The sequence below is a fragment of the Ctenopharyngodon idella genome, chromosome 10, assembly GCF_019924925.1.
Source record: "Ctenopharyngodon idella isolate HZGC_01 chromosome 10, HZGC01, whole genome shotgun sequence".
Classification (NCBI taxonomy): Eukaryota; Metazoa; Chordata; class Actinopteri; order Cypriniformes; family Xenocyprididae; genus Ctenopharyngodon; species Ctenopharyngodon idella.
The window spans coordinates 43,124,588-43,152,280 of record NC_067229.1 but is presented as its reverse complement, the minus strand read 5'-3'; the positions used below and the strand labels follow the sequence as shown (position 1 = coordinate 43,152,280).

At 35.6% G+C, this 27,693-nt stretch overlaps 1 protein-coding gene and 2 long non-coding RNA genes across 4 annotated transcripts in view; 1 reads left to right on the top strand and 2 right to left on the bottom strand.

Annotated features, from left to right (window-relative positions):
• Window positions 1-1,137, bottom strand: part of kirrel3a (kirre like nephrin family adhesion molecule 3a) — a 169,239-nt gene extending 168,102 nt beyond the window's left edge. For both annotated transcript variants that reach the window (XM_051910726.1, XM_051910728.1), the window contains exon 1: window positions 923-1,137. In XM_051910726.1, the coding sequence (XP_051766686.1) occupies window positions 923-974 (52 nt within the window). In that variant the 5' untranslated portion in view covers window positions 975-1,137. The remainder of the gene's footprint in view (window positions 1-922) is intronic.
• Window positions 937-26,349, top strand: LOC127521460 (uncharacterized). The gene is made up of 3 exons (XR_007932361.1): window positions 937-1,079; window positions 18,656-18,712; window positions 26,185-26,349. It is a non-coding gene; the product is annotated as an uncharacterized LOC127521460 (long non-coding RNA).
• Window positions 3,694-5,313, bottom strand: LOC127521459 (uncharacterized). Its single transcript, XR_007932360.1, has 3 exons — window positions 5,254-5,313; window positions 4,357-5,103; window positions 3,694-3,912 (listed from the first exon to the last, which is right to left on the bottom strand). It is a non-coding gene; the product is annotated as an uncharacterized LOC127521459 (long non-coding RNA).
• Window positions 26,350-27,693: the final 1,344 nt, after the last annotated feature.

The window sequence follows — 27,693 nt, the reverse complement described above, 5'->3', positions numbered from 1 at the left end:
CGCACTTTAAATGAAAATGAGTGTGATCTCCGCTGTTAAATCTACCCCAAAAGTTTAAATCACTAAGGAAGATGGACAAATATTTAACAATGCATCCTAGCCATAACAAAACCACTCAAACTTTTACACATACACATTCTCTTGTATTTTTAGGTGCAAAATATTTGACAACTTAATAATGTGCAGTGTGCGAAGGGCAGGGGTCAAAATATGAATTTCAGCACACATTTTTATTGCAGTAGGCTGTTTTTTGTGCAAAAATTAAACAATTAAGTTTTAAAGGAAAGTTCTTGTGATAATAATTACATTACTATTATTTTTGTCAGTGAAAAACGCTCCGGCAGTCAATTCTATTGCTCAGCCAAACGCGATTTTTGTTCGCGAACAAATATCGACATTTTAAACGTACCTATCTATTCATATGCAGTAAGTTTACGTTCTTTGAAGACCCCGACTTATTATTCTGACTTCCTTTGGAAGGGTGCAACTCTTAATTAGGGAGGTCAGACCCCCACAGACAAAACTTCGCACAATGGTAGCCTAATTTAAGGCAGGGGTACTGATCACATATTCATTTTTAAAGCAAGTTATAATGATCGCTACACATGGAATATAAAGAGAAGTTGCAAAGTGATGACTACACCGATAAGAACAAAGAGTATGTGATTTCCATGTTTGTAACACAACCGATGCAAACCTGTACAGCACAAACGTAAAATAAGGGACGGGAACGGCGAACCACCACAAACAAATACCGTATCGTCCGAAATGTACAAGACAGTTAACATTACAAATAATTAGAAGATCATTTACAATAAACGAACCCCAGTTATTGTGTGGGCAGCGCACTTTTCGCTGCACATAAAGTAGCTGGCAGGTGAATATTATGCGTAGATTATTTGTAAAAACTCCATTCACATACCTAACCCGAGCAGCCCGGAGACCAGCAGCAGCAGCAGCATCCCGGAGCGCATCGCTGGAGTCGGTGAGGATCTCTTCAGTAATGTGATGGTTACTGAGGCGATGGTGCGCGCTCACTGCGGTCCTTCAAAGTTAGGAGCGCTGATTTCTTCCAAAAGGTAGGTCTACTCTTTGTGGAGGATCTTTCCTGCTCCCTTTCTACGCTATTTCTTCTTGATTTGACTTAATTTAGTGTTAAATGCAGCCTATAGACGCTGTTCTCGTGTGCTGTGTCTCGAACCCGATGTGCGTTCTCTCACTCTGCCGCTCAGAGAGCATCAGTGTCCGGCTCACTCACAGTTAGCTCCATACTCTCTCACTCTCTCCATCACTCAGTGGCGGATGAGACAGCCGTAGAGAAGAGAGCGCTGAACGGCTTCGCTCCTCCTTCCCCCGTCTCCTCCTCCCAGCTCCTCTCGAAGAGTCTGACACAAGTAAGAAGCACACAGTATGAACTAACGAATTCAATTATCACTGTTCTCAGTTTAGGAAAGAGAGCTGGACGGTTTGTGAACAACGTCGTTAAAACGGCTCGCCAAACTGAAGCATGTTCTGAGGTAGATATTCTGAGGTGAATATTTTCGTTTTGGGGGTTTCAATGTCTTACCAGTGCTGTGGAATGTTTAGGGACTAGATATTAAAACATAATAAGTGCAAAATAATTGCGTTAAAAAAAAAAAATAAAAAAAAAAAACAGACTAGTTACCCAAACATTCACCTTCATCTTGCAGTGTCTGGCCGTTACGACCGTTATGATTTGAAATTGTCCTCGTGAGACCTGCTGAGTTGTAAAAAAGGAGGGAAAATCTAAATCCAAAATAAGAGTTGGGTGAAAAATAACTTTAACTACCCCCAAAATACAGTGATTTTTCCAAAATAAAAGATCCATGCTGCACTTTGCTGCACTTAATACAGGTTTTTGATGTATTTATATAGGCTACAACTCATTCAGTTCAGATTGTACTTGCCTTTTATTGCTGTTAGCCTACATGATGTCTTATCACGTTTACCATTGTGACGGCTTAAATCGTGGCATGTAGATGGAAGGAGAAAAAAAGTGAGCATGTTCAGAAATAAAATGTTTTTCCATAATAAAATTATTCATGATACACTTTAAAACAAGAATAATAATGTTGTCACATGATCTTTCTTACCATATTTACCATTGTGGCAGCTCATGCCATGGCGTGTATACAGAAAAATTAATACAAAGGAAAGGAGAAGAACAAGTTCAGAAATTCAGTCATTTTGTATTTTAACAAGTCATGACAGTACTTTTGACGTAACCTTTGCATTTTAACAAGTTAATACAGTATTTTTGTTCAGAAATGTTCAGAAATACAGTGATTGTCCAGAATAAAATGCATGCAAAGTCAAGTCAAGTCACCTTTATTTACATAGTGTACACAGTTCTCATAGTGTCAGTGCAGTCAAATCAATAATATTGTTGAATATTAAGTGTCCCCAACTAAGCAAACCAGAGGCAACAGTGGCAAGGAACCCAAACTCCATCAGGTGACAGAATGGAGAAAAAACTTGGGATAAACCAGGCTCAGCTGGGGGGCCAGTTCTCCTCTGGCCAATGAACGAACACAGTATGATTATGATTCAGGCTGCATCACAAGTCATAATTCAGACCGGGATCGGTAGCATTCAAATATTCATCCAGTTCCTTTTGCTTGAAGATCGGATTCACCTTGCCAGTATGGAAACGAAGCTGGTCATAGGTCTGTGCGGATGGCCTGTCTGGTTCTTGTGGTCTTTGCTGAGGATCTGTGCTGTCATGTCGACTAGGTCTTCACAGGAGATTGTCTATTTAGTAGGTCTCTGGTGACATTCAGGGCTGCGTTGTGGTCATGTCTAGGTGCAGGTCCACCATGACTACGGTAACCTCGGGATAAGGATGAAACAGACAAACTAATATTAGTTTAAACGGCATTCTTCTTATGATGTAACAAGTATACATCGGGTATTAGAGGAAATGTTCCCAGTTCCGGTTGACCTAATTTATGCAGCCTAACAATCATTTAACTGATTTAAATAATAGAAATTGATAATGTGTTTAAAACAAGTTGTTACAGTATTTTTGATGTATTAGTGCTGTCAAATCGATTAATCACGATTAATCGCATCTATTAAGTTTATATATTATATATGTGTGTGCAAATATACATATACACCCATACAGCCTATATATATATATATATATATATATATATATGTGTGTGTGTGTGTGTGTGTGTGTATGTATAAATATGTGTAGATGCGATTAATTGAGATTAATCGATTTGACAGCACTAATTCATATACAAAACATTCAGATTGTACTCGCCTTTTATTGCTGTCACATGATCTTTCTTACCACATTTACCATTGTGGCAGATCAAATCATGACATGACAGAAAGAGTCTTGCAAAGACAGAAAAAGAGAACAACAGTTCAGAAATGCAATGATTTTCCAGAATAAAAGATTCATGCTGCACTTTTACACAAGTTAATACAAGAATTTAATGTAAAACATTCAGATTAGACTTGCCTTTACTGCTGTCACGTGATCTTCTTACCATATTTACCGTTGTGATGGCTCAAACCATGGCTTGTAGAGAGAAAGAGCAATGCAAAGAAAGGAAAAGAGAATAAGTTCAGAAATACTGTGATTTTGTATTTTAACACAAGTTATTCCAGTATTTTGGATATTATTCATATACATAACATTCAGATTGTACTTGCCTTTTTTGTTGTCACCTGATCTTTCTTACACGTTTTCCAGTGTGACGGCTCAAACCATGGCATGTAGACAGAAAGAGTAATGCAAAACAAGAAACGTGCAAGAACACGTTCAAAATTTTACAGTGATTTTGCACTTTAAAACAAGATAATACAATTTTATGATGTATTCATGTATAAAACATTCAGATTAGACTGACTTTTTATTGCTGTCACATGATCTTTCTTATCACATCATTGTGGCAGATCAAACCATGCAAATGGAAAAAGTCATGCAAAGAAATAAATAGAAGAACATGTAGACTATTGTAATCATGATCACAGCTATTAATAATTGCTGTAATGAGATCATTGTTTCTGCCTAAGTGAATACATGATGTAGCTAATGGCATGATTTGTATTATCTTAGAACTGTGCATTTCTGACATATGGAGATTACTTGGACACAGTTATCTCTGATGACAAATTATTACTCAATTGTAATGTAGACACACAGATTTTCTGTAAATCTGCTTTGAAACGATATGTATTGTGAAAAGCGCTATTCAAATAAGTGAATTGAACATGTTCAAAAAGATTCATGCTGCACTTTAACACAAGTTATTACAGTTTTTGATGTTTTTATATATATATATATATATATATAAAACATTCAGATTTGTTTCTTACCACATTTACCATTGTGACGGCTCAAACCGTGGCATGTAGTTGGACAGAATCATACAAAGAAAAAAACAAAGAACATGATTTAGAGATTCTTTTCAGAAAAAAAATTGTTTTTTTGGTGAAATTAATTTGAACACGTCAATAATTGTTGTTGTATTCTTGTAATTTTATAGATATTTATTTTAATGTATAGACAGATCTCGTTTGTTCTAGTTAAACACAAGATACACAGTGACTACTGTTCAAGTTTATGACATCATAAAAGTAGCAGAATGTTCAAGTATGAATCAATTACCAATAATTGCAACTCAAGCTTCTGCTGCTTACCATTGTGATGGCTCGAATTATGGCATGTAGTTGGAAAAAGTCAAGCAAAGAAAAAACAGAGAAGAACATGTTCAGAAATAGAGATTTTTTGCAATTTAAAACAATACAGTTTTTGTGATGTATTCATCTAAAAAAATATTCAGATTAGACTTGCCTTTTATCGCTGTCACATGATGTTTCTTGCCATGTCATTGTGGCAGATCAAACCATAGCATTAAGTTGGAAAGAGTCATGCAAAGAAATAAATAGAAGAACATGTTTAGAAATGCAGTGATTTTCTAGAAAAAAGATTCATGCTGCACTTTAACACAAGTTAATACAGTTTTTGATGTATTCATATACAAAACATTTACTGTAGATTTGACTTGCCTTTTATTGCTGTCACATAATGTTTCTTGCCGTTTACCATTGTGATGGCTCTGGCTTAAACCATGGCATGTAGACAGGAAGAGTAATGCAAAAAAGGAACAGAAGAGCAGAACATATTTAGAAATGCAGTGATTTTGAAATGTAGAACATGTTAATACAGTTTATATGATGTATTTATATACGAAACATTCAGATTTTAATTACCTTTTGTTAGTGTCAGAAGATCTTTCTTACCAAGTCATTGTGGCAGATCAAACCATGTCTTATATTTAGAAAGAGTCATGCAAAGAAATAAATAGAAGAACGTGTTCAGAAATACACAAACGTTTATAAAGCACATTTCTCAAATTAGGGTCGTTTTCACTCGGATAAAATCTAACTACCGTTACTGCATAACAAAGAACTGAAAAAAAGTTGGGCTAAAAATAACCTAACTAGTAACCAAACATAAGCACTAATCTGTCCAGGATGCTTAGGAATGCGGTGACTTTCTAATCTAGAATAAAAGATTTTTGCTGGATTTATTTAAAGGAATGACTGTCTTCAGAAAAGTTTTGACTGCATTTTCTTTTAATCTTACCTGCATGTAATTTAGTGCATCGCTCCTTTGTGTACAGCCGTTACCAAGGAAACCGCTCTATTTCTGCTGTTCCATAAGCCCCGCCCCCACCTACTGTCAGACAGTGGATTTACTTTTCCACTCAGCCCATCTTCCACTTTTGTTCTGGGCTGCGTTTCCCAAAAGCAAGTAAAAAAGAAGACAAGAAAGCACGCATAGAACAACAACACAAGAACGCCTGGCCAATGAAAACATAAAGCCCTTGATTATGATGAGCTGCGTTCGAAGTCGTTGTAAAATTCCCGAAAACATACAGCTGACCGCATTACATAAGTATCGTTGCGCCACTGAATGTGTAGCCTATATGTTGCTGCGTCTGTCTTAGCGACGTAAACATACGATTGTTCTCTATTGATTTAGTTCATTAAAGCTTACTGCATTATGTAGAAGAGTATTGTGAGAGAGATATCGAGTGACCGAGTGTATTACCTGCATTCAAATTGAGCATTTTTCTTCAGGTCAGTCCTATGTTCTTAATAAAAAAATCCGCTTGAATGTCCGCTGCATTCTGTCTTTTTAAAGGTACAACATGTAATATTTCCTGTCCGCTAGAGGTCGCTAGAGGCCTATTCAAAACAAAGACGTAGCTTGATGACGCCAAGTTTGAGCGCGGAATCTTGGGACATGTAGTCTTCACTTCAACGGCCGGTGGAAAAGAATTGGGATAGGACTCGGGAAGAAATCATGTTCATGGATGCGATTATTAACGTTACCGTAGTATGAAGCAGAGCAGGACCGAGTGTTGTGGGAGCTGAACGAGGCCGCTGGAGCGATTGCGCAACACACGCCGCGAGCAGCGGAACATTTATTATGCCACAATCGCCGGCGCTGCTTCCGCTTTTCCGGTCATGAGTATGAGGTAACACAGCTCCGTTTATCATATATACATTTGAGTGTTTTGAAAATGTTATAACGTTACTCTGTGCGTTCGCTCGGTGGCTGCCATGAGACACTTGTTACACACTGCAGTAAGCTAGATCGATTTTAGAATATCATATTAAATGCTGGATGGCTTGTGTTGATAAATGGCATGCAATTAATTTTAAAACGTATTGTATGATGGAGAAAATGCTGTATTACTAAAAAATAAAGCTGCATCTGATTATGCTATGTTAGCTACTTTACAAAATAGTGTTTTTCTCTGAGGCATGGTAAAGCCTGCCTACTCGCAAAAAAAAATCAAGAAAATTAGATTTAAACAATAAGACTAAACGTGTTGAGTTATATAACAATAATTAGTTTTCTGTCTATAAATATATCAAAACAGTTGTTCTCTTGCCTATTAAAACATGTAAATATTAAAGGGTCTTTGGTGTTTCCATGGTTTCTACAAAATAAAACCGGAAACCGAGGGTAACGCGGGTATGACGCAATTGACAGGCGACTCCTCACACGTCCCAGAGCCTTGGTTAAAATTGCAATTTTCTCACGGTTTACAAATAGTTGCAAACATTTGGGATATTGTTAGTACTCAAGTGAACAAAATATATAACACTGGCCTAGTGGTTTTTGGATATTTTACTGCAAAATTCTTACATATTGCACCTTTAACATTTAAGTTAATGGGTTTTCCTGTGCCCTGCTGACACTGACAGCGCTAGTCAAAGCATTTGTCATTTGCATCTTGTTCTGTGTTCACAACAAGTTTCAATATAAAACTGGAGTGGAGTGACTCGCTCATAAAGACAATCTTTGTCGCCATCTAATGGCGTAATAAATGTAACTTCTGTTGCTGTTCACGGTCAGGGCCTATTTTTTCCAGCGGAAGGAAGCCTTTTAATGATTTTACTTCATGAAAGTTGCATTTATATTATTATAAAAGCAATAAGCCCTGTGAAGCCGCGGTTTACAGTAAATTTATAACAGCTAATGGGGTTTTAGGTACTCCGCTGTGCTTCGTGCCTAACAACACCCCTTAGCTGTTATAAATTCATAGAATAGAAGAAAATTTTCAGAAATACACATACAGATATAAAGCACATTCCCAACTTAGGGTCATTTTCACTCGGCTTCAATAAAAACGAAGTATTGTAAAACAAAGAACTGAAAAAAAGTTGGGCTAAAAATAACCTAACTAGTAACCAAACATATCTAAAGCACTAATCTGTCCCACTTGTATTCTTACTGGTTTGTGAAGAATAAAACCCTTAGTGAAGAAAAACTAGTTAAAAGTAACCCAATTGTGGTAATCTGAAAACTTTTTGTCAACAATTTAAATTGTCAAGACAAATATAGAAGCTCCTTAGACAAACTAAAGAGCTTCTATACAAGTCTTGACAATTTAAATTGCTGTCAGAGTTCAATAAAGCAAAAAAACTTTTTTCTTACTACATTTCAGGTTTTATGATGTCAGCTGCAAATTCTCTTACTGAACAAAATGACAGAACACGTGTTAGCTATCGATTGTATACAAATACAATACATTGCCCAGAGGCATTTTGTATTTCCCACAAACATTCGTCTTTCCTTTTTGAAATCAAAGCGGCTGACTGACAGAATGTAGGTTGTGCTACCTACCTCCTGTCAGGACATATCAGCAAAACTAGCAGAAACCGCTGCAGAAAGCTCACATCTTCTCGCAGTTCTACGTCAACTCATTATAGTTGTGCTTGTGCTACTTTTCTTTCTATAGATCTTTTTTTATGGGTTTCTTAACTTTGGGTTTCTAAAACTCTGACTCTGTCCTATGGGACGATTGATGATAAAAGCATTGCTTTCACTTGTTTTAACTCCCTTCCTCAGTTCGTTCTTTTCACAAACATACATCCTAACCCATTTCCACACTGCTGTTAATTAAAGACCTCTGGACTGGGCTAATGGTCATCTGAAGCTCAATTAACAGCCTAGATTAAGCTATTTGCTTCTCTTAAGCGGTTTTATTAAATTAACATGCTGCATATTTGAGTCGAGCCACGACTTAAATAGCATAATATATAGGCAGGTCCTTCCCTAATGCCAACATTATCCCTAACTGTATTCTATGCACCTATAAAAACTACACTGAGATCATTTTGAAGCAATTTGATAAGTATACTTTCAAATATGGGTCTTAGTGACACACCAAAACCAAACTCATGTTCAAGATATAATTCGTGCCAAAGGTCGCCTCAATCTGACTTTACTTTGAATGAATGAGTTCCCATCAGACACAAACTCATCTCTTTTCCTGCTTCATTTACTTGCTGTCATTCTGTGGAAACTGTGGTGCATTAGACGTCTGTTGTGACAGACTGTATGTGACTACATGTTCATCTCTGACTGTGTCTAAATCTCAGTTTAATAACCATGTCATCATGACATACTACGTTTGTTATTGTTTTATCCTTAGTGAATATGTCATAATTTTCACAACATTATGTAGGCTTACAAGCTAATGAATTTCTGAACTCATTATCACAACATAGTGAACTAGTAAATAGACAACATCACAGACTTTCTTATTCATAGTCTATTCTTATTTAGTATTGTAAGTTCCAAAAATGCATAATATATAAATATGTTTTCACAGCTTTATCACTATTCATCATCAACAGTACTTAAAATGCATCACCAACATTTACAACTGCAGTTAAATGCAAAATGAAATGATGTTCACAATTTTACATATTTCCGCATGAAACAAGATATTAAGAGAAAAAGTAGGGTGGGATATGATTTTTTTCCATAGGGATAGTGAAAAGTGGCGTTATAGAATGGAACACTGTAAACCCCAACGCTCAAAATAATTAATTGGTTTTAGTACGACAAACTTAAATTAGACAAATTAGTTCAGTCAAATTAACTTTTATGAGTATTTAGCACTTTCTTTTTCTTTTAAGTTCACAGGACTGATATATTTTAAGTAAATTGTTTTGAGTTTTATGAACTTATTTCTTTTCATTTAAAAGAACTTAAGTTGAACTTAAGTTTTAAGGGAGAGTAAATGCTAAAATTAAGTGTTATATAATTGTTTTTTTTTGTGCAAGATTAATGTTATGTGGGAGATTTAGTAGTGATTAATGTTTTGTTATGCTAATTTAGAAGAGTTTCTGTTATGTGGGTTTTTGGAGAGGTTATCATGGTGACAAGTGGTGCATGCAGCTTGGTTTGAGAGCAAGTATGTTAAATGCTTTATATTTCTGCACTCATTAAGCAAGTTCTATACCATGCTATTGTTAACATGTAAGCAAGTTAGCATTTTCTGAATTAGCTTGTTATAGCTAGCTAAGCTTACACTAATAAAAATGTTCACATTGAGGTTAGATGAAATTTTTAAGTTAAATGTGTGAATTAGTATACTCAAACATTTCAAGTACAAAATAAAAATCTGCCAGTATTGCTTACTTCAACTTTGAATTTCTTAACTTAAAAATTTTGAGGCAACTGATTGTTGCAACTGTTTTGCCAACATATTCGGTCTTACAGTGAATGGAGACATTTGGTTGGAAGACTGTAAAAAAAGATGGATGACGCACCTTCACTCTCTTCCATTGTAGAAAAGTGAAGCCGCCAACATGTGGCGCAATATGGTGCTGACATCTTGCGCTGATTAGGGACCTGAGTCTGTGCAGTAGTGAGCAAGAAGTGGAGGTGCGATATCAAGGCCCCGCCCACACTCCTGCAGAATCGGTTAGTACAGTTTACTGCAGAACAACTCATTATGTCAGTGTGAAATAAACAGCTATGGGAATGTAGAAATTAAAGTTAAAGCTCCAATGTCCTTCCGAAAAACGTCTGTTGGTGCTTCAGTGACTACTTTGCTCAGAGAAGCTGTCAATCTCAGTTGTCAATCATGACGTCACATTTTTATAGCATCAAATAACTAACTAAAACCAAACTTATTAAAAAATATAAAAATGAACACTTAAACTTATATCAGTGTAATAAAAACTACCTAAAATGACAGAAACCATCTTTGGAAAAAATGTATTCACTTATTTGAAGTGTAATTTGATTGTTTAGTTTGTCTCACGTCCCATAAGATTACATGGAGAGGGCGGGGTTTATGACCTATACTGGGACCTGCTACCTGGGGGCAATAGAAACGTTTTGGTTTCACTTTTCAGGACTTGTGCAGCACACTTGGTTGGAAGTAAGGGTTAAAAAATACGAAGGATTGGTGACGTAAACCTAGAGGAAAGTTGTTTCAGAGACGGAACAAGTTACATTGCATTTTTGAGAAAGATTATAAAGACAAACATTTTTAGCCTTCTGAAAAAAATGTGTGATGAATCATACCGATGAGACCAGGAATGTGTATTAGGAAATTAAACAGGGTCAGGTTCTATTTCATGTTGACTTTAATAACTTTTATTTTGAATTGCTTACCACTTTGGGTATGTTGTTTCCAATTTCATCTCAGAAGGGTGAATAAACAGTTTCTGCTTTTAAAAATCTTATGATTTAATATGACATCCTTTCAACATCACAACAGAAGACCTAACAACTGCCTGAACCTTAACTTTAGCTTTTCATTTGTATTTTTAGACATCAGTCACTCTTAGTCTCAATTATCAAGCGACTCTATGAATAGAAACTAATCAGACATACTCATTTCAGCTGCAGAATTTCTTTTAAACTTTGGCCTTCTGTGTCAAGTGAAGAATTTTCAAATATGCAGAAAGAAAATGTTTCATTGCAGTCAGGGAAACTGGGCTTTTGTATATACACTATATCAATTTCTGTCTAAAAGAAACAAGATACCGAATGTGAAATATGAGGCTTCAGCAAGTGTTTCTAAAAATCATTAAACACCTTTGACTCATGTTTAGGTTGCTTGGCAGAAGACTATAAATGTTTTTACTGTGCCATCTGACATTGGAAATGCATCACTTGAACGTGACATTATGCCTAAAAATTATGCATAAAACATTAAAAGTGCTTATAAAAGCTTAAAGAAACCCAAGTTATTCGTAGCTTTAGTTTTAGTTATACTGTGGCCAAAACTGGTCTAAATTAGCATCCAAACCCGCCATATTCCTCCAGAAAATAGACCTTTCCACAGAAGGTGACAGATAGGGATTGTGTATAACTATTTCAGAATGATGTGGACTGACATTATATTGAATAATTTAACAGATTATGAATATAGTTTTATCCTCCATTGGCTCATGTACTTTACTCGTCTCATTTTCTGCATTTCATTTATTTATCATGTCGATATTCATAAATATGTATTTGAATTGCCACAGTGTACGCATGGAACAATATCAAACAAATGTTCATCAGTCGGAAAAATTTTAATCTCCATAGTCTTTATGGGTCCTGAAGTCCTCGCAATCGATGAACAACTTACTTAGGTCTCAGTCGGGTCTTCAGGGAAGATTACATGAAGAGAAAAGCCACCGAAAAAAAGTTGATATTTTCAGGTCAAAGTACTTAAAATGCCAAAGAAGTTCATATTTTCCAGTTAGTCGTGTTTGCATACGAATTCAATTATGTAAACAGCTCGTAGGCTTACCTCTGTAAAACAACGACAGCATAATTTATGTAAGCAGAGGTTTTGGGAGGTTGCAGTGCCAAGTGCTTGTGAATGATAATCAGCTGGTTTTATGGTTCATTTAGATCCCAATGGAATACGTGTGGCCGGATACACCACACAGAGAGAATTGTGATTCACATCTCTATAATCCTCATGAACAGCATCCTTTTGTGTGATATTTAGCGTAGAATATTACTAGGTCTGTCAATTTAACATGTTTTATACTATTAATAAAACATGAATAATATGATTAAAACCCATTTATTCATGCCTCCTGACTGTACCTCAACACTTTAAAACTTAAGTTGCAACACAAGAACAATTACCACAAACAAATGTGTTTACATGCATGACAAATCTCTATTTAGGAACTTAATGTTTTTAACGCAACAGTTATGTTACAAAACACAGTTGTTTCAAAAATCATATCTGATGTATAACTGTGAGTCATATACCTTTGTTTTAGAACAAAACGTGAACGTATATTCAGGTAACGTTTACCACAGACCTTATTTGTTTTACTAAAACTGCTATTGATAAAATTGATTATAAATTACCAATGGAACCTATTTGTATAGAAGCGTGTTTCCACCTAAGAGAAAAAAAAAGACAGAAAACTGTGAGAAAGTTTAAAATAAGAAATAGACACACTGTAAGATTTTAACTTGCAATTCACCCTTCGCTGGGAGTTTGATTGACAGGCGATCATGACGCTGAATCCGCCATTTTGTCCGACAAACAAACACAGGAGAGTTAATAAATGAACCTTGGTGGACTTGAACTTTAAAAAATGGTGTGTATTAATGTCTTTCTGTGGTTGAAACAACATATACCTTCTAATGTTAATTCATGTTTATTAGTAGGAAGAGATGATCGGTTCACGTCTCGCTTGAACTGAGGTGCTACAGCGATCTGTCACGATACATTAAAGATCCACAAAACAATATTTATTGTTTGAATTTCTTTTTTTTTTTAAATGACAAAATTTGAGAGCTGAGACTCTATTTCATACCAAAAGTAACCTGCTCTGTCTTGTCTGTCGGCACGTTGTCAGTGTCCTCTTCACTCCTATATGTATTTTTCTCTCTGTCAGAACATGATGTGTAGTGTGAGAGTGCATGGCTTGTCAGACAAAGCAACAGTACCTAAGGGGGATGGGTTTTTGCGAAGGGTGAATTGTGAGATATAAAGTCGCAACTATGAGTAAAAGTCCCAATTACGGGAAATAATGTTGCAACTAAGATAATTAAAGCCGCAATTAAAATTGACAGTTCTTGATTTTTATGGAATATTGCAGTATTTATTATAAACGATTTATCTATGCACATCATCAGTAATCTTTAATAAAAATAACTTCCCCTCCTTCTTGCAGAGACCAAAGCAAACCTCAGCAAACCACAACCATCCAACAATCAAATCAATAACAATGGACAAAATCAAGTCCCGCTCTACATTTTTTCTCTCTTTTACTCAGATATAAGTCACAATAGGGAAGAAAAGACTATCGCAACTTCCATTTCATGCCAACTTTACGAGATATAAAGTCACATTGCGAGATATAAAGTTGCAATTATGAGAAAAAAAGTCACAATTTCCATTAACACAAGACAAGTTATTGCATTCTAAGACAAATGAATGTTACTGTTGACCATTTTCACTTTGACACGGCATCTTAAATAAATGTGTCTGTGTTTATGTGTTATATAAATCTGGAGCTTTCTGTCCTGTTTCATTGTGTTTTTCCCCCCTCCTCTTTTTCATGCATGTTTTTGTGCCAGTGGTTATGGCTCAAATCACCCCTGGAGAACCAGCTGTACTGCATATAAAACACCTGCCAAATTCAGATCCGATTTGAAAGAGTAGTTTTAAAGGTTTATGATCAAAATTTCAGTGAAATATTTTATTCTGAGAGATAAGGCTGTTGACAGGTGTCTTCCTCAATATATCTCTCAGGATGGGCAAATCTCTCGCCATTTGGATCCTGTCTGCTAGAGATAAATAAAATATCAGCGGATGTTTAAAGCGTTGGTAGGCCAGCAGTAATATTTCAGTTGTAGAGTCGAAACAGATGATTGGTGCTGCGTTCACAGAGAAGCAAGGGTGCTGACAGGTCCATGGGAACTGCGGCAGAATGACGACAGCTTTTGTCTTTATTTTGACGTGATATGAAAAAAATAACTGTTGTCATTCCGTTGCTTTTTGCAACGTGACATTTTGTATCTGTCAGTGGGCGAAAGAAGTTCTGGACTACGAGGTGGTACTACTCACATATGCAGCAAAGAAGATGCTATAAGAAATTAAGCTTCTCCATGAAAGTTCTCTGTGATGCTGACATTCACCTTTCATTCAGATCCAATGATGAAGCCATGAGTCGCCTCATCTTGTGACAGCAAATTTAATTACGTCGAATGAATAGATTTTTGCACCTTGAGCAAACTGTCTATTCACGTTTCACCTTGACACTCAACCTGGAGAAATCATTTTATAAGTAATAATTAAATCATAAAAACAGACTGAAATACTCTGAAATACAATATTAGGAGATCAGTTTTTGCACTGGGTTTTGACATTAATATAATAATGAAATAATTATCAGAGTGTACATCTTTTAAGTTTAAGATAGAGTTGTTTTGTGAAGCAATAGCAACCCAAAATCCTGATTACAACTGAAGTCAAGTGTGATAATGGAAATCCATGAACACTTCTAATACATTTCCTCTGGGATCAATAAAGTGTCTTCTCTAAAATGTATTTGCTAGAGTTTATATTAAGAAAAAGAAAAAGATGCACTCAGTAATTTTTCCTTTGTTAAAATGTTAACACTTTACAATAAAGTTTAGTTTCACTACATTAGAAGTATTGTTCAGTGTTAGTTTAAATTAGCTACAGTATTTGTTAAATTTAATTTTACAATTTTTAAATTCAATTTTTAAAATCAAAAGTGGTCTGTTAACGTTAGTTAATGCATTGTGAACTAATATGAACAAATAATAAACAATTGTATTAACTAAAATTAACATAATATTAAGATAAATAAATGCTGTCAAAAATATATGGGGTGCTTATAGTTATTTCATGTTAGCTAATGCATTTCATGCATTTTCAATGTTAAAATTAGTTAACTACATTAGTTAACATGATCTAACAAATGCAACCTTATTGTAAAGCGTTACCAAGAAAGGAATAATACTTTTGAAAAATGTATTCATATCAGTAGCCAAATAAAATCTGTCATGTTGAGGTCACATGACCAGCTGAATGCTACTTATTTATTTATTTATTTTATTTATTTATTTATTTTTTGTTACTACTCAGTAACCTCATGCTATGGACACATTCAATCATGGAATAAATTAATCATGGTAAAGAAATAGCTGCTACATTTACGCAAGTAGGTTTCAGTATAAATTGACAAGCAACTTAAAGGAACAATATGTAATTTTATGCCGCTAGAGGTCGCTTATTCAAAACAAAGGCATAGCTTGATGAATCATGGCGGAATCATGGAAGGTGTTGTCTTCACATCTACAGTCAGTGGAAAAGAATCCGACGGGACTCAGGCAGAAATCATATTCATGGATGAGCTAATGTATTAAAGATTTATTAACATTACTGTAGTATGAAGCAGGGTGTGGCTGAAAGCTGTTGAAGTGGAACGAGGCCACTGGAGCGATTGCAAGCGCGACACGACACGGCTCGAGAGAAGTGGAACTTTTATTATGCCACAGATGAGCGTTTTCGCTTCTTCCAGTCATGAGTATGTGGGGTAAAGCAGCGCTGTTTTATCATATTAGATACACTTGTGTGCTGAAAGTTGTTATTGTCAGGCACGTGCACAGGTAGGGCTCAGCCTGTGCAGAGCACATGCCCTTTTTGCCCTTACAAAAAGTTTTTTTTTTTTTTTTGAGGCAAGCACAATAAACCTCACAAGAATCGAAAATGGGCTAATTTCCCATAGACTAGAGCGAGACCATTGACGTCTTTTCAGCTGGCAGCGTGGAGTGTACATGAACCGATCGTCTCTTCCACCTTACTAGTTACAACACGAAATAAACATGAATGAACACCAACAGGTATGTTGAAAGATACAGTACAGTATACCGAAATGTATCATGTCACATGTAATCGCTCAATCAGTGTTTCAACCACGGAAACGTCAATGAAACACAAGGCTGAATCCAGTTATAGTGAAACTCTGTTCGTTCGCTTGGCAGCTGCTATGAGACACTTGTTGCACACTGTAGTAAACTAGATCAATATTAGTCATGGTAAAACATGGTACTCACGGTAAATCAAGAAAACGAGATTTAAAACGCATAATATATTAAAGCGTCTTTAGTGTTTCCATGGTTTCTACAAAATAAAACCAGAAATCGAGGGTAACACGGGTATGATGTCATTGATAGGCAATGCACGGACACGGTCCATGTCCTGGTTAAAATTGCTTATTTCTCTGAATTAAAGGGGACATATCATGAAAATCTGTGCATCTACCAACTCAGAAAATGTGAAAAAGGACAACCCAGTAACTTTGTTTTGGTAAGCTTTTCTCTGAAAGCATGTGAAAAAACAAGCCGCTCAGATTTCGCTCCCCTTAGGAAGGGGATCTTCTTATAATTACCGCCCCTTAATCTGCATGTTTCCACCCACGGCGCTGCCATTTTGTTTTCGCAAGCCACAATGGTGTACCAGTTCTAATGCCACGGCAAAAGTTAGAGCAAAGCATGCTAACTGTTCTGTCGTTGGCTGCACAGACGAGCACAGAACACTATTTAGAGTCTCATTAGCTTGGATAGCCTGCAAGTTGACCTTGGCAAGATCGATTGCTAAAAAGGATATTTTGGGGGGAAAAAAATTATTAGACCATTCACAGCATTTGATAGCAATCATAAATGTTAGCCTGGTGTGTATGGCTCTGTTTGACAAACAGGTACTCTGTGTATAGTGGGCGTCAATACAGGTTTTGTACAAAAGATTAACATGACGGCACATGCTAGTCGATGAGTTGAATCAACTCCACAGCAACTACATAAATGTATTTATTAACCGTTCAGAAACATCCAGTTTCATTCTAAAAGTTGAAGTTCCCTGAGTCTCTCCATCAGTGTCTGACTCCGGTTTGAACAATGTAAGGCTGAACACCGTTACTAACAATCCAATCTTCATTTTGGCTGCGTGAGATTCTCTAGCTTTGTTGTTGTTTAGCAACCAAAGTGAGAGCTGTTAAAGCTCCGCCCTCTTCTGGAAAGGGGGCCGGGAACAGCAGCTCATTTGCATTTAAAGGGACACACACAAACACAGCATGTTTTTGCTCACACCCAAATAGGGGCAAATTTGACAAGCTATAATAAATAATCTGTGGGGTATTTTGAGCTAAAACTTTACAGACACATTCTGGGGACACCAGAGACTTATATTACATCTTGTAAAAGGGGCGTAATAGGTCCCCTTTAAAATATTCTTGGAAACATTTGGGATAATGTAAGTACACAAGTCAACAAAATATATAACATTGTTCTAGTGGTTTTTGGATATTTTAACCCAAAAATATTACATATTGTGCCTTTAAATATATAAACTTTTAAAGTGTACTTTTAAATCGCAAACATTAAAAAAAAAAAATGGAAAAAATGAAAATATTTGTTTATTTATTTATAATTTTCCATCAAGTTTGGATACCTGCAACTATTCAGACAAAATTATAGGTGCTATTTTTTGTTGTTTTTTCCAAACCCATTTAGCCCTGATCTTTTCACTCAGTTCATCTCACTCAAAGGCAATAATTACCAAAGTCTCTAGGATAGAAAAGCTTTTCAATGACACACACACTCTTCTCAACCCATTCATATCCACAGAAAAAGAACCGAGTGTTGTCTTCATTTTAATATATTTATTATTACTTTGATGTGACTTTATATGATGATATTCACATTCAGACTCCATCGCCTTTTGCCGTGCATATGATTCCAAAAAGCATCTGCAGAGCTTGTGGAAGGAAGCACAAAGACTTCATGTTCAAGTGGATTCAGCACAGAGTGACACTTAAATTAGTCCCCCATTCACTCCTGCGCTAATAGTGCAATTGTGAGCACCATGGGTACAAGGCAGGTCATTAAAACATCTTTAAAATGTCTAAGGTTTACTCAAGGCTGGTGATCAAGAGTCTTGGCCTTGACGGGTAGTCCAAGGTGCAATCAGCACTTCCACGAACTAAAGCAGTAAGGAAAATGAAGTCTAATTGCAAAACAACCATCAGGCTCCATGCAGAGGAGCTAAAGTCCAGTGCCTCCGTGCTGCGCACCACTTCCAAATGGATTAGAAGTTCAAACTTGGATCAGTCTCTGGTTTTTCACTTCTTGGCAGCATCAAATATCAACAGCCCTCGATTTTTTTACCTCAACTCTTTTATGTAGCTTTTAAAAGACCTCCACAGTGTATTTGAAGAAGTCACTGCATTCTCTACAGTGGATCTCTGAGAGCTCAACTCAGCGTTTGATGTTCTAACGTCTCTCTTTTCAAATCCACAGGGGGTCTGTCAGTGCTTGACAATGCAGACCAGGAGGGTAAAATTCCCCATTGTGCAGGTGAGATGATATTCGGTAATGAAACAGACTGCCTCAGAGCATGCACATGAGCATCTATCATCACACTGAACTCTCCAAAAACAATCTAACAGGCCCTCCAGGCTAAATGACACGTGGTACACAGTAATGTCATCATTAATAAAAAAAAGCATCAAGTTGTCCTAATTAAACATTACTTGAAATGTCACATTTCCTTCAACCTCTCTGGCAAAAAAAAATTCACAAATTCAAGGTTAAGTTTCTAAGTGTTCAATTACGAAATACCACAACTCTGTCTTTGATCTGATTGGACTCCCTTCTTGAATCCATATGTTTTTACTGAAGCTAATTAGACGGAATGATAAATCTTTAATAAAGCTAAGGCTTAACGATGAACTTCATAATATTATCTGATACTGAGCATTGTGGCTAGGGGGAATACCCATAAGCCCTTGCACTTTAATTCATTTAAAGCATGGGAAATTACAGGGACGTGCAAATGGAGCACTGCATTGATGACATATATTTGTAAGTTGGCACCACCCTGGTTCATTCGACAAAAACCCAATAGGATTTTTCCATTGGCTTTTGGGTTATTGCAGAAAATAAGCTCTGCAACCAACAAAAGTTTATGATTCTTACACATTTTGTTAATCATGGTAATCTTAAAAAATAAACCTAACCTTTATGAATTTTGAAGCCTAAATACAGTCGGCAGAAGTAAAAATCTAATAAAAGGCTATATGAACTACATTACAGTTGCATGACTTCAACATCACTGCCATTAAGCTTCCAATTCTTTCAGTATTCAACTCTTTATTTAAAAACAATGTCCCTAAAAGTTTTGAGTTTAGAATCATCTGCAAGAGCGCAATTATCAACACAATAAGACTGTAAAAGCAGACTAGTGAATAGATGAGTTTACCTGTTGAGCTGATGACGTTTATCATCCCCGACAACCTAGTCCCATTTAGCCCCTTGTTAGCAACACAAAGTGAAAATATCTTGAGCTTGTGTTAACCACAGACCTTATTTCAGGCATTCAACAAAAAAAAAGAAAAAAAGAAAACTAGTGCTGTCAATCGATTAAAAAAATTAACTTGATTAATCAATTTTATTCTGTGATTAATCGCGATTAATCGCAATTAAAAACACTTAAGTTTTTATATGTTTTTAATATATTTTATAATGTAATAATTTCACAGTTAATCTCCAAATTAAAACAACATAAAGAAACAACATGAAGACAGTATATTTTAAATACATGTTTAATGGCATCTTTTTATGAATTATCAGTATCACTGATTTCTCAATGAAATAGATTTTTTTCCCCCAATTTTAAACATGAACTATAGCCATTCGACATTACAGTGAAATTGAAAGCTATATAATTTTTTACATTTATTAGGCTTCAAAAATATAACAACTTTTAATATAAGTGAACTTAGAACAATCCTCACATAAACCCATAATAAATGTCATATTTACCTGTGCCTTTCCTACCTGTCTAACAAAAATACAGAAATTGAATAAAGTTACCAAACAGTCTGTACTGCATGATTTATAGCCTAAATTAAATATAGATAATCATTATTAAAGCTACAAAAGTTCTTTAGTCAAGAGCAGTGAGTAATTTTCTCTGTTACCTTTGTTCTTTCATTACTTCAATGACAGACAGCATTAGTGGTTGCTGTCACTTTAAGAGCTGCCGCTGCTGCACATGACACAGATCTCACACACGTCCCACTTTCTCACAGCTCTTTACTTTCGTTTTAAGACTCTATTTAACTCATTCAAGGCTCCTCTTATGAGAATACTCGACAAAACGGATATTTTTGGCATTATTATGAGTGTTATTGTTCGTTCAAGTGTGACAGAGAACTCGATTCTGGCGCGTGTCTTTCTGTGCGTCGTGTGTGTGACAGGACATTCACAGACAGCGCATTCTCTTTTTCTATTTTGGTACATTTAAATGCTTTAAAAGCATTTGCATGAATAAGAGCGTGATCATATATTGTAATGCTAGCCTAAGGATGACAGAAAAAAATGGATGCTGCGTTAATATTTTTAATGTGTTAAACTGGAAAAAAATTAATCGCATGTGTTAACGCGTTAACGTTGACAGCACTAAAGAAAACACAAGAATACATTCAAAAAGCTTATTGACTTCAGGACAATGGAACTGGAAGTGCTAAAATGCAACTTGTATTCCGGTTTTGGCCTACAAAAATACATCATCTGCAGTGCTCTATAGCTGGTTTCAGTCATGGTTAGGTTGGTTAGCATTCCCTTTGATGATGTTCATAAAAGCCATTTTGCTCCACACCAACAATCTTTTAATGCACACAGAAAAATCAAGGAGCTCTTGTCTGTATCATGTCAAATGATGATGGTATAATCAATACGATGATTATAATTTAGATAATAAGGCAATCAAATGAAATTACTGAGTAGAAACAATCAAATCTATTTGCAATTAGTGAACTTAAGTTAAATTTTTGACAAGACCGAGTTTAGATGAACTTAACCATTTCACTAAAAAGCCAAGGAATGGCGAACTCTGATGATGTCATGAAATCTTACCCCCTTCGACATGACAGCCCAGCATATCTTCTTTAATTCCTGACACTATACATGCTGCTGCTGCAGCAGCCATTCTCAAATATCACAGCACAGCAAAAAATATTTTTACAGCACTTCAAAGCTCAAAACTTGTAAAACTAACACATGGTGAAAAACAAAAACTTTTATTTTAAAATTTAAAAAGACATTAAATTACCACTATAACCAGTGGCTGCAGAGGAGCACTTATTGGCTCATTAGCCATTTCCAATCCATAATATAGCTTTTTATAACTATTATAACATTTAAAAAAATCTATTTTTGTCACTTTTTTGTTTTTAAAGATGAAATATATAATTGTAGGAAATGTTATAAAGTTTAATGAAAAACTATACTTTTTTTCAACTTGTGAATGAAATTACACAGATGTGAGTAAAGAGCACTATCTTTATAAATCACTGACACTGTCAGTCAGTTCAGCGAAAACTCATTGAGTGCCAAAAGTCCCATTTTAATCAATGGATCTTTTATCTACATTGTGTATCCGCTTTGTTTGTTATAATGAGAGGATTTGTGCATGTATAGAACTTAGTAAACTTGCCGTAAACATAAACTCATTCAGCGTTTTGAGAGATTCTGAGCGGATTCTCAGAATCTTGGTAACTTAAACACCTCTGATTGGTCATTATTTTCAACAGAAATGCCAATGATTGGCTACAATACTCAACACTGAAAAATCATGTTGTAAATGGCAATGCCGTTTAGCTCATGTGACACAAATATAATGTATTTTTCTCTTTTATTAAACAATTACAAATAACATTTTACACGTAGTAATATAACTCCGTTAATCCTGCAATAAAAATATATTACTTTGCAATTGCATTGACCTGACCAGGCAGCCAAAGTATGGCAGCCACCATACCCTGCCATACCTAAATGTAACAAAAACAAGTTATTTTAAAACATGACATGATTTTAAAAAAAAATGTTGCTTCAAATTAAAGTAAGTTTAGTCAACTTGAAATGTAAATTTCAAGTTAAGTCAACTTGAAATGTTGTATTAACTAACAACTTAGTTATCCAGGGAAGTTATTCTATAGCTAAATTTTAAGTGTATGTAATTTACTCAAGTAAGACATGTTCCTGGATCAACATCCTTGCTGGTTGTCAACATTCCCTCAACGTTCAAGCTATAAATGTAAATTATGACAGTACAATTTATCTTTCTGCACATTTTGTGTACTGTTAATGACAGGAAATCCTACTCATTTAACTGCTTTATGAAGTGACAGGTTTGTACACTATCCATCATTCTCCGTAGCAGCACAATGAATGATCAAATTCAAAAATAAAGCGTCAAATACACACTTACTGTGCATCCTTTGCTCTTTATTTTGTTGTACTACTGTTGAAATGGTTATTTTTGCTGCTTACAATTTCCGAACTCAACCTGAAAGCATCATTAGAGCTTGAGCAATGTTCTTATCAACCCATAATTTCCCTCAGATTAAAGGGTTTAAGGCTAGAGTTAGGATCTGGCCTATGATTGGTTGATAAAAAATGCTGTTGCAGAATCAATAAAGGCTGTTAATGCAGGAACATATCCTATTTGGCTAAATCACATTGTGTGCAAACTGCATCACTGCACAGTGGACAGAAAGAAACATGGTTTTCAGAGGAAGACGTGCGGCAATCCATGAAATGGACTGTGCTAGAGATGAATCAAATAAGGAAACAAATGAACTGACGCGGTATCTGGAGTTTATGAGTAAATTTATGAGCCGTGCAGTTCCACCGTTTGAATTTTTTATTAGTTTTGCCCAGGCATTTATTTTTATTAGTTTTGCCCGGGCTTTAGCTCTCACATCAGTTTGAATAGAATACAATGCATACATAAAATCTCAAAAGACCGGCAAAACTAGCCGCAGAAAAAAAACATCCCTCTTTCTCGTGCACATATTGCTTCTTATTTTTACAATAAAATCATAATTGGTAATGAATCATGCTCACATTTTTGCCCAAGCCCTGGGCATAAATACAGCTATGATTTAAGAAAAGAGTGTGTGTATATGTCATTCGCTGTGATTAGGATTTGATATTCAAAGCACAAAGTTTCATCTAGTGTTTCTTTCAGCGTACAATAATTAAAGCCGCACAATTCACAAATGGCTGATTTGATCACTGACGTTTGTTTAGATCCCAGAGACATCAAAACGCTTCAAAGACAAGCTCACGCCATAAAACATTTATGAATCGCACAATTTGTTAATTGCGGAAAGGCTGGTTAAGTATGTGTTTGTATTTTACGTGTGGATTACCCACAAGGGACTTCCACACCCTCTGCCTACTTCCTGATGCTTAAAGGATATTGATTGTTCCTCAGAGCACAATCTGTCTAACCTGCAAACAATCTCTCTGCACAACAGAGAATTTCCCTGTCACTGCAGACACAGAGATGCATTAACATGTTACAAAGTTTTAGAGGAAAATGGAGGGTTAGGGTGAGTTTTAAAGACTCATTTAATCCTCCTCATCATCAGCTAAAAAGCTAAATACAGACCAAAGAGTCTGATATTGCATTTATTCATCTATCAGGCTGAAAATGTACAGCATATGTCTGCATAAACAGTCCATTAGATGCCAAAAGTGTAAAATCTGCTGTTGCTTTTGAAGTGTTATCAGTCACAATCAGGCAGATGAGATCATTCCTGCAGTGTGACATGATATACTCTATCCCAAACTCCATATTTCCAAAACATTCTAATTCGTTATAAATATTAGGTATTCACTTATATTACTTCATATTAGGTGTCATATATATATTTTTTTTTTACCCTTTTCATGCAATTTTTTCCTACCAAAAACAGTGAGGATGCACCGATATTTAAATTCTGGCCGATACCGATAAACCAATAATTATGATATAAAATTCTATACTACTTTATTTACTATTTTGTCTAAATAAATGAATAAATATGAACATTTGTGATCACTCATAGCAGCGTCCTGCAGTGTGACATGATATACTTCATCAAAAATGCCATATTTCAAACAACATTCTTGAATTTTTTAATAAATATTAGGAACTTACATACATTACTTCATATTAGGGCTCATATAATACATTTTTTCCCCTTTTCATGTATTTTTTCCCTGCCAAAAACAGTGAGGATGCACTGATATTTAAATTCTGACCAAAACCGATAAGCCGATGATTATTCAAAATTCTATACTACTTCTTTTACTATATACAATTTCGTCTAAATAAATGAATAAATAAAACACTAAAAACACTTTTTAAATGTTACAAGTGATTTGTGGCATGACATCATTGTAATGTACAGTATAAATGAGTATTCATTTAGAGATTTGCTAAAAAATAACATTTAAGATTAACGTTAAAGGTGCAATATGTAACATTTTGTCCGCTAGAGGTCGCTAGAGGCCTATTCAAAACAAAGGCGTAGCTTGATGACGCCAAGTTTGAGCGCGGAATCTTGGGACATGTGGTCTTCACCTCAACGGCTGGTGGAAAAGAATTGGGATAGGACTCAGGAAGAAATCATGTTCATGAATGCGATTATTAACATTACTGTAGTATGAAGCAGAGCAGGACCGAGAGTTGTAGGAGCTGAACGAGTCCGCTGGAACGATTGCGCAACACACGCCGTGAGCAGTGGAACTTTTATTATGCCACAGTCGCCGGCGCTGCTTCCGCTTTTCCGGTCATGAGTATGAGGTAACGCAGCTCTGTTTATCATATTAGATACATTTGACTGTGTTGAAAATGATGTTATAACGTTACTCTGTGCGTTCACTCAGTGGATGCTGTGAGACACTGTTACACACTGCAGTAAGCTAGATCGATTTTAGAATATCATATTAAATGCTGGATGGCTTGTGTTGATAAATGGCATGCAATTAATTTTAAAACATATTGTATGATGGAGAAAATGCTGTATTACTGTTACTAAAAATAAAGCTGCATCTGATTATGCTATGTTAGCTACTTCACAAAATAGTGTTTTTCTCTGAGGCATGGTAAAGCATGGTACTCGCAAAAAATCAGGAAAATTAGATTTAAACAATAAGACTAAACGTGTTGAGCTATATAACAACAATTAGTTTTCTGTCTGTAAATATATCAAAACAGTTGTTCCCTTGTCTATTAAAACGTAAATATTAAAGCGTCTTTGATGTTTCCATGGTTTCTACAAAATAAAACCGGAAACCGAGGGTAACGCGGGTATGACGCAATTGACAGGCGACTCCTCACACGTCCCGGAGCCTTGATTAAAATTGCAATTTTCTCACGGTTTACAAATAGTTGCAAACATTTGGGATATTGTAAGTACTCAAGTGAACAAAATATATAACACTGGTCTTTGGATATTTTACTGCAAAATTCTTACATATTGCACCTTTAAGTGAGTGTTAGATGATGGCAAAGGTAAGTTTAAATGGAAAAATAATGGAAATGAGCATGCATAAATAAATATCCGATATTAAAATAGATAACTATAATAACCAAAATAGAGCCAATATGTCATGTATCCATTAAAAAAAAAAAAATGTGTATATATATATATATATATATGTAATTTAGTTCTTTTGAGAACAACACAAGTTTTGACAGAATTTCCCACATTTCACTTATATTGTTCTAAAAGTTACATAAGCATTCAGAGCGCAATAAAGTCAAGACTTCATGGAATATTTACTTCAGAAAATGTCACACTGCAGGACCATTTAAATAAACTGCAAAAAGGTCAAGACATCTAAAATATACTTTCCCTCATTAATTCTACTAAATTGAACCTGAAATGTTGAAAAAAAAAGTTCCCTGTACTGTATGTGTAACTATCCAACTCTTAGTTAAAGTGGAATATTCTATTAATGAATGAATCTCTCATTCTCTCTTCCCGCAGCTCTTTTGCTGTCTCTTTCCCGTTCTCAGTTAGTGGCAGCGCTTGTTATAGGAGTAGAGTGACTGCCAGATTGTGTCGCGCCAACTTTCCAGCTCATGGGATCCAGTGAACGAGTTTTTATCTCCACCAAACAGACACATCCGACTGCCTCCTGAGGGCTTTTATGAAGAGGTATGTGGGTGTGTGTCGACAGAGGAGATTTTAGTTTGAGGTTTTATTTGCAAATTACCCAAATGCTTTCTTTCACAACGTCAAGGTCCTGTTACCGAAACTGACTTTTTGCAAATTGATCACTCACTCACAATATATTACATTCATTCAGATGCTTCAATTCAACTCATCCGCTTGTTTTTTTCCCCTCAGTGAATATTGATTCTTCACATTGTCCCTTTGCATCATCACTACATGAAATCTAACCTCAAGCATAATTGACTTCCATTCATTTCAACAGTACCTAAAAATACAGCTGTTATCTGCAACAAAATGCCCAATTGTCTAATCAATAGATAACGGAATATAAGACCATTTACATGCAGAAAGTATAGAGCTCAAGCTATCAGACACCTAATTATATCAAACATTTTAATGCTTTCAGGGGTGTATCAAATCAACATCAATCAAAGTTTGGATCGAACTTGGCACTTTATCCAGCAAAGTAATTCTTAACCTTTGACCACCCCTTAGCGATTCAAAACACCTCTAGACTGATCTGACATCAATTCGATGGGTCAACAAGGTCAAGAAACCCTGAAATGCAACCTAGAGTGTCTTAAAGTGACTTCTTTATCTGGTGATGCTATTTTTTTTTCTTTTGTTTGTATTTAAAAAGTCATCTACAGCCAACATGAATAGCTGTTCCTGGTCTTATCGCACATGATTTATAATGCATTTATTTCTCAAAAAAAATTTGTAATCTTTCATGACATCATCAAGGCTGCACAGGTTATATGTTAATGTTAATCAGAAGCTAAACCAAAAACCTCTTCAAATCTGGGGGCTTTTCGGAGAAAAAAAAATCCCAATTAATATATCTTCTGCTAAACTGAAATCTGCCCATTCTGCTCATTAAGTTCTGCAGCCAGGTTGTTATAAGCCAATCAGTTAAGCCTTAATGTCACGTGACTCATAAGCCACAGGACGTAATGGCAACAATGAAAGGTAAATGACACTACAAAATCGCAAGAGCTGTTTCCATCACCCTGTTTTTATGCACATTTTGAAGTATCGCATCAGAAACGAGTGATGGAAACGCCCAATTTCACTTAATTCGCAAAAAAAGTTTTTATGCTCGCTTGAGGTGGTTTTTGACTTGTGCGACAAAGAGTTAATGCGAATAATGGGAGATGGAAACGCATTTGCCGAATAAATTCTGACGTAAATTTTCCCTTTGGGGCTTGCCGTAGATAGGCAAGGGTCATGCCCACTTTTGTACTGGAGTGTCGCGGGTTTTTGGGGCTGTCCTCTCACATGTGTGTGACTCCTAAAGGGTTAGTTCACCCAAAAATAAAA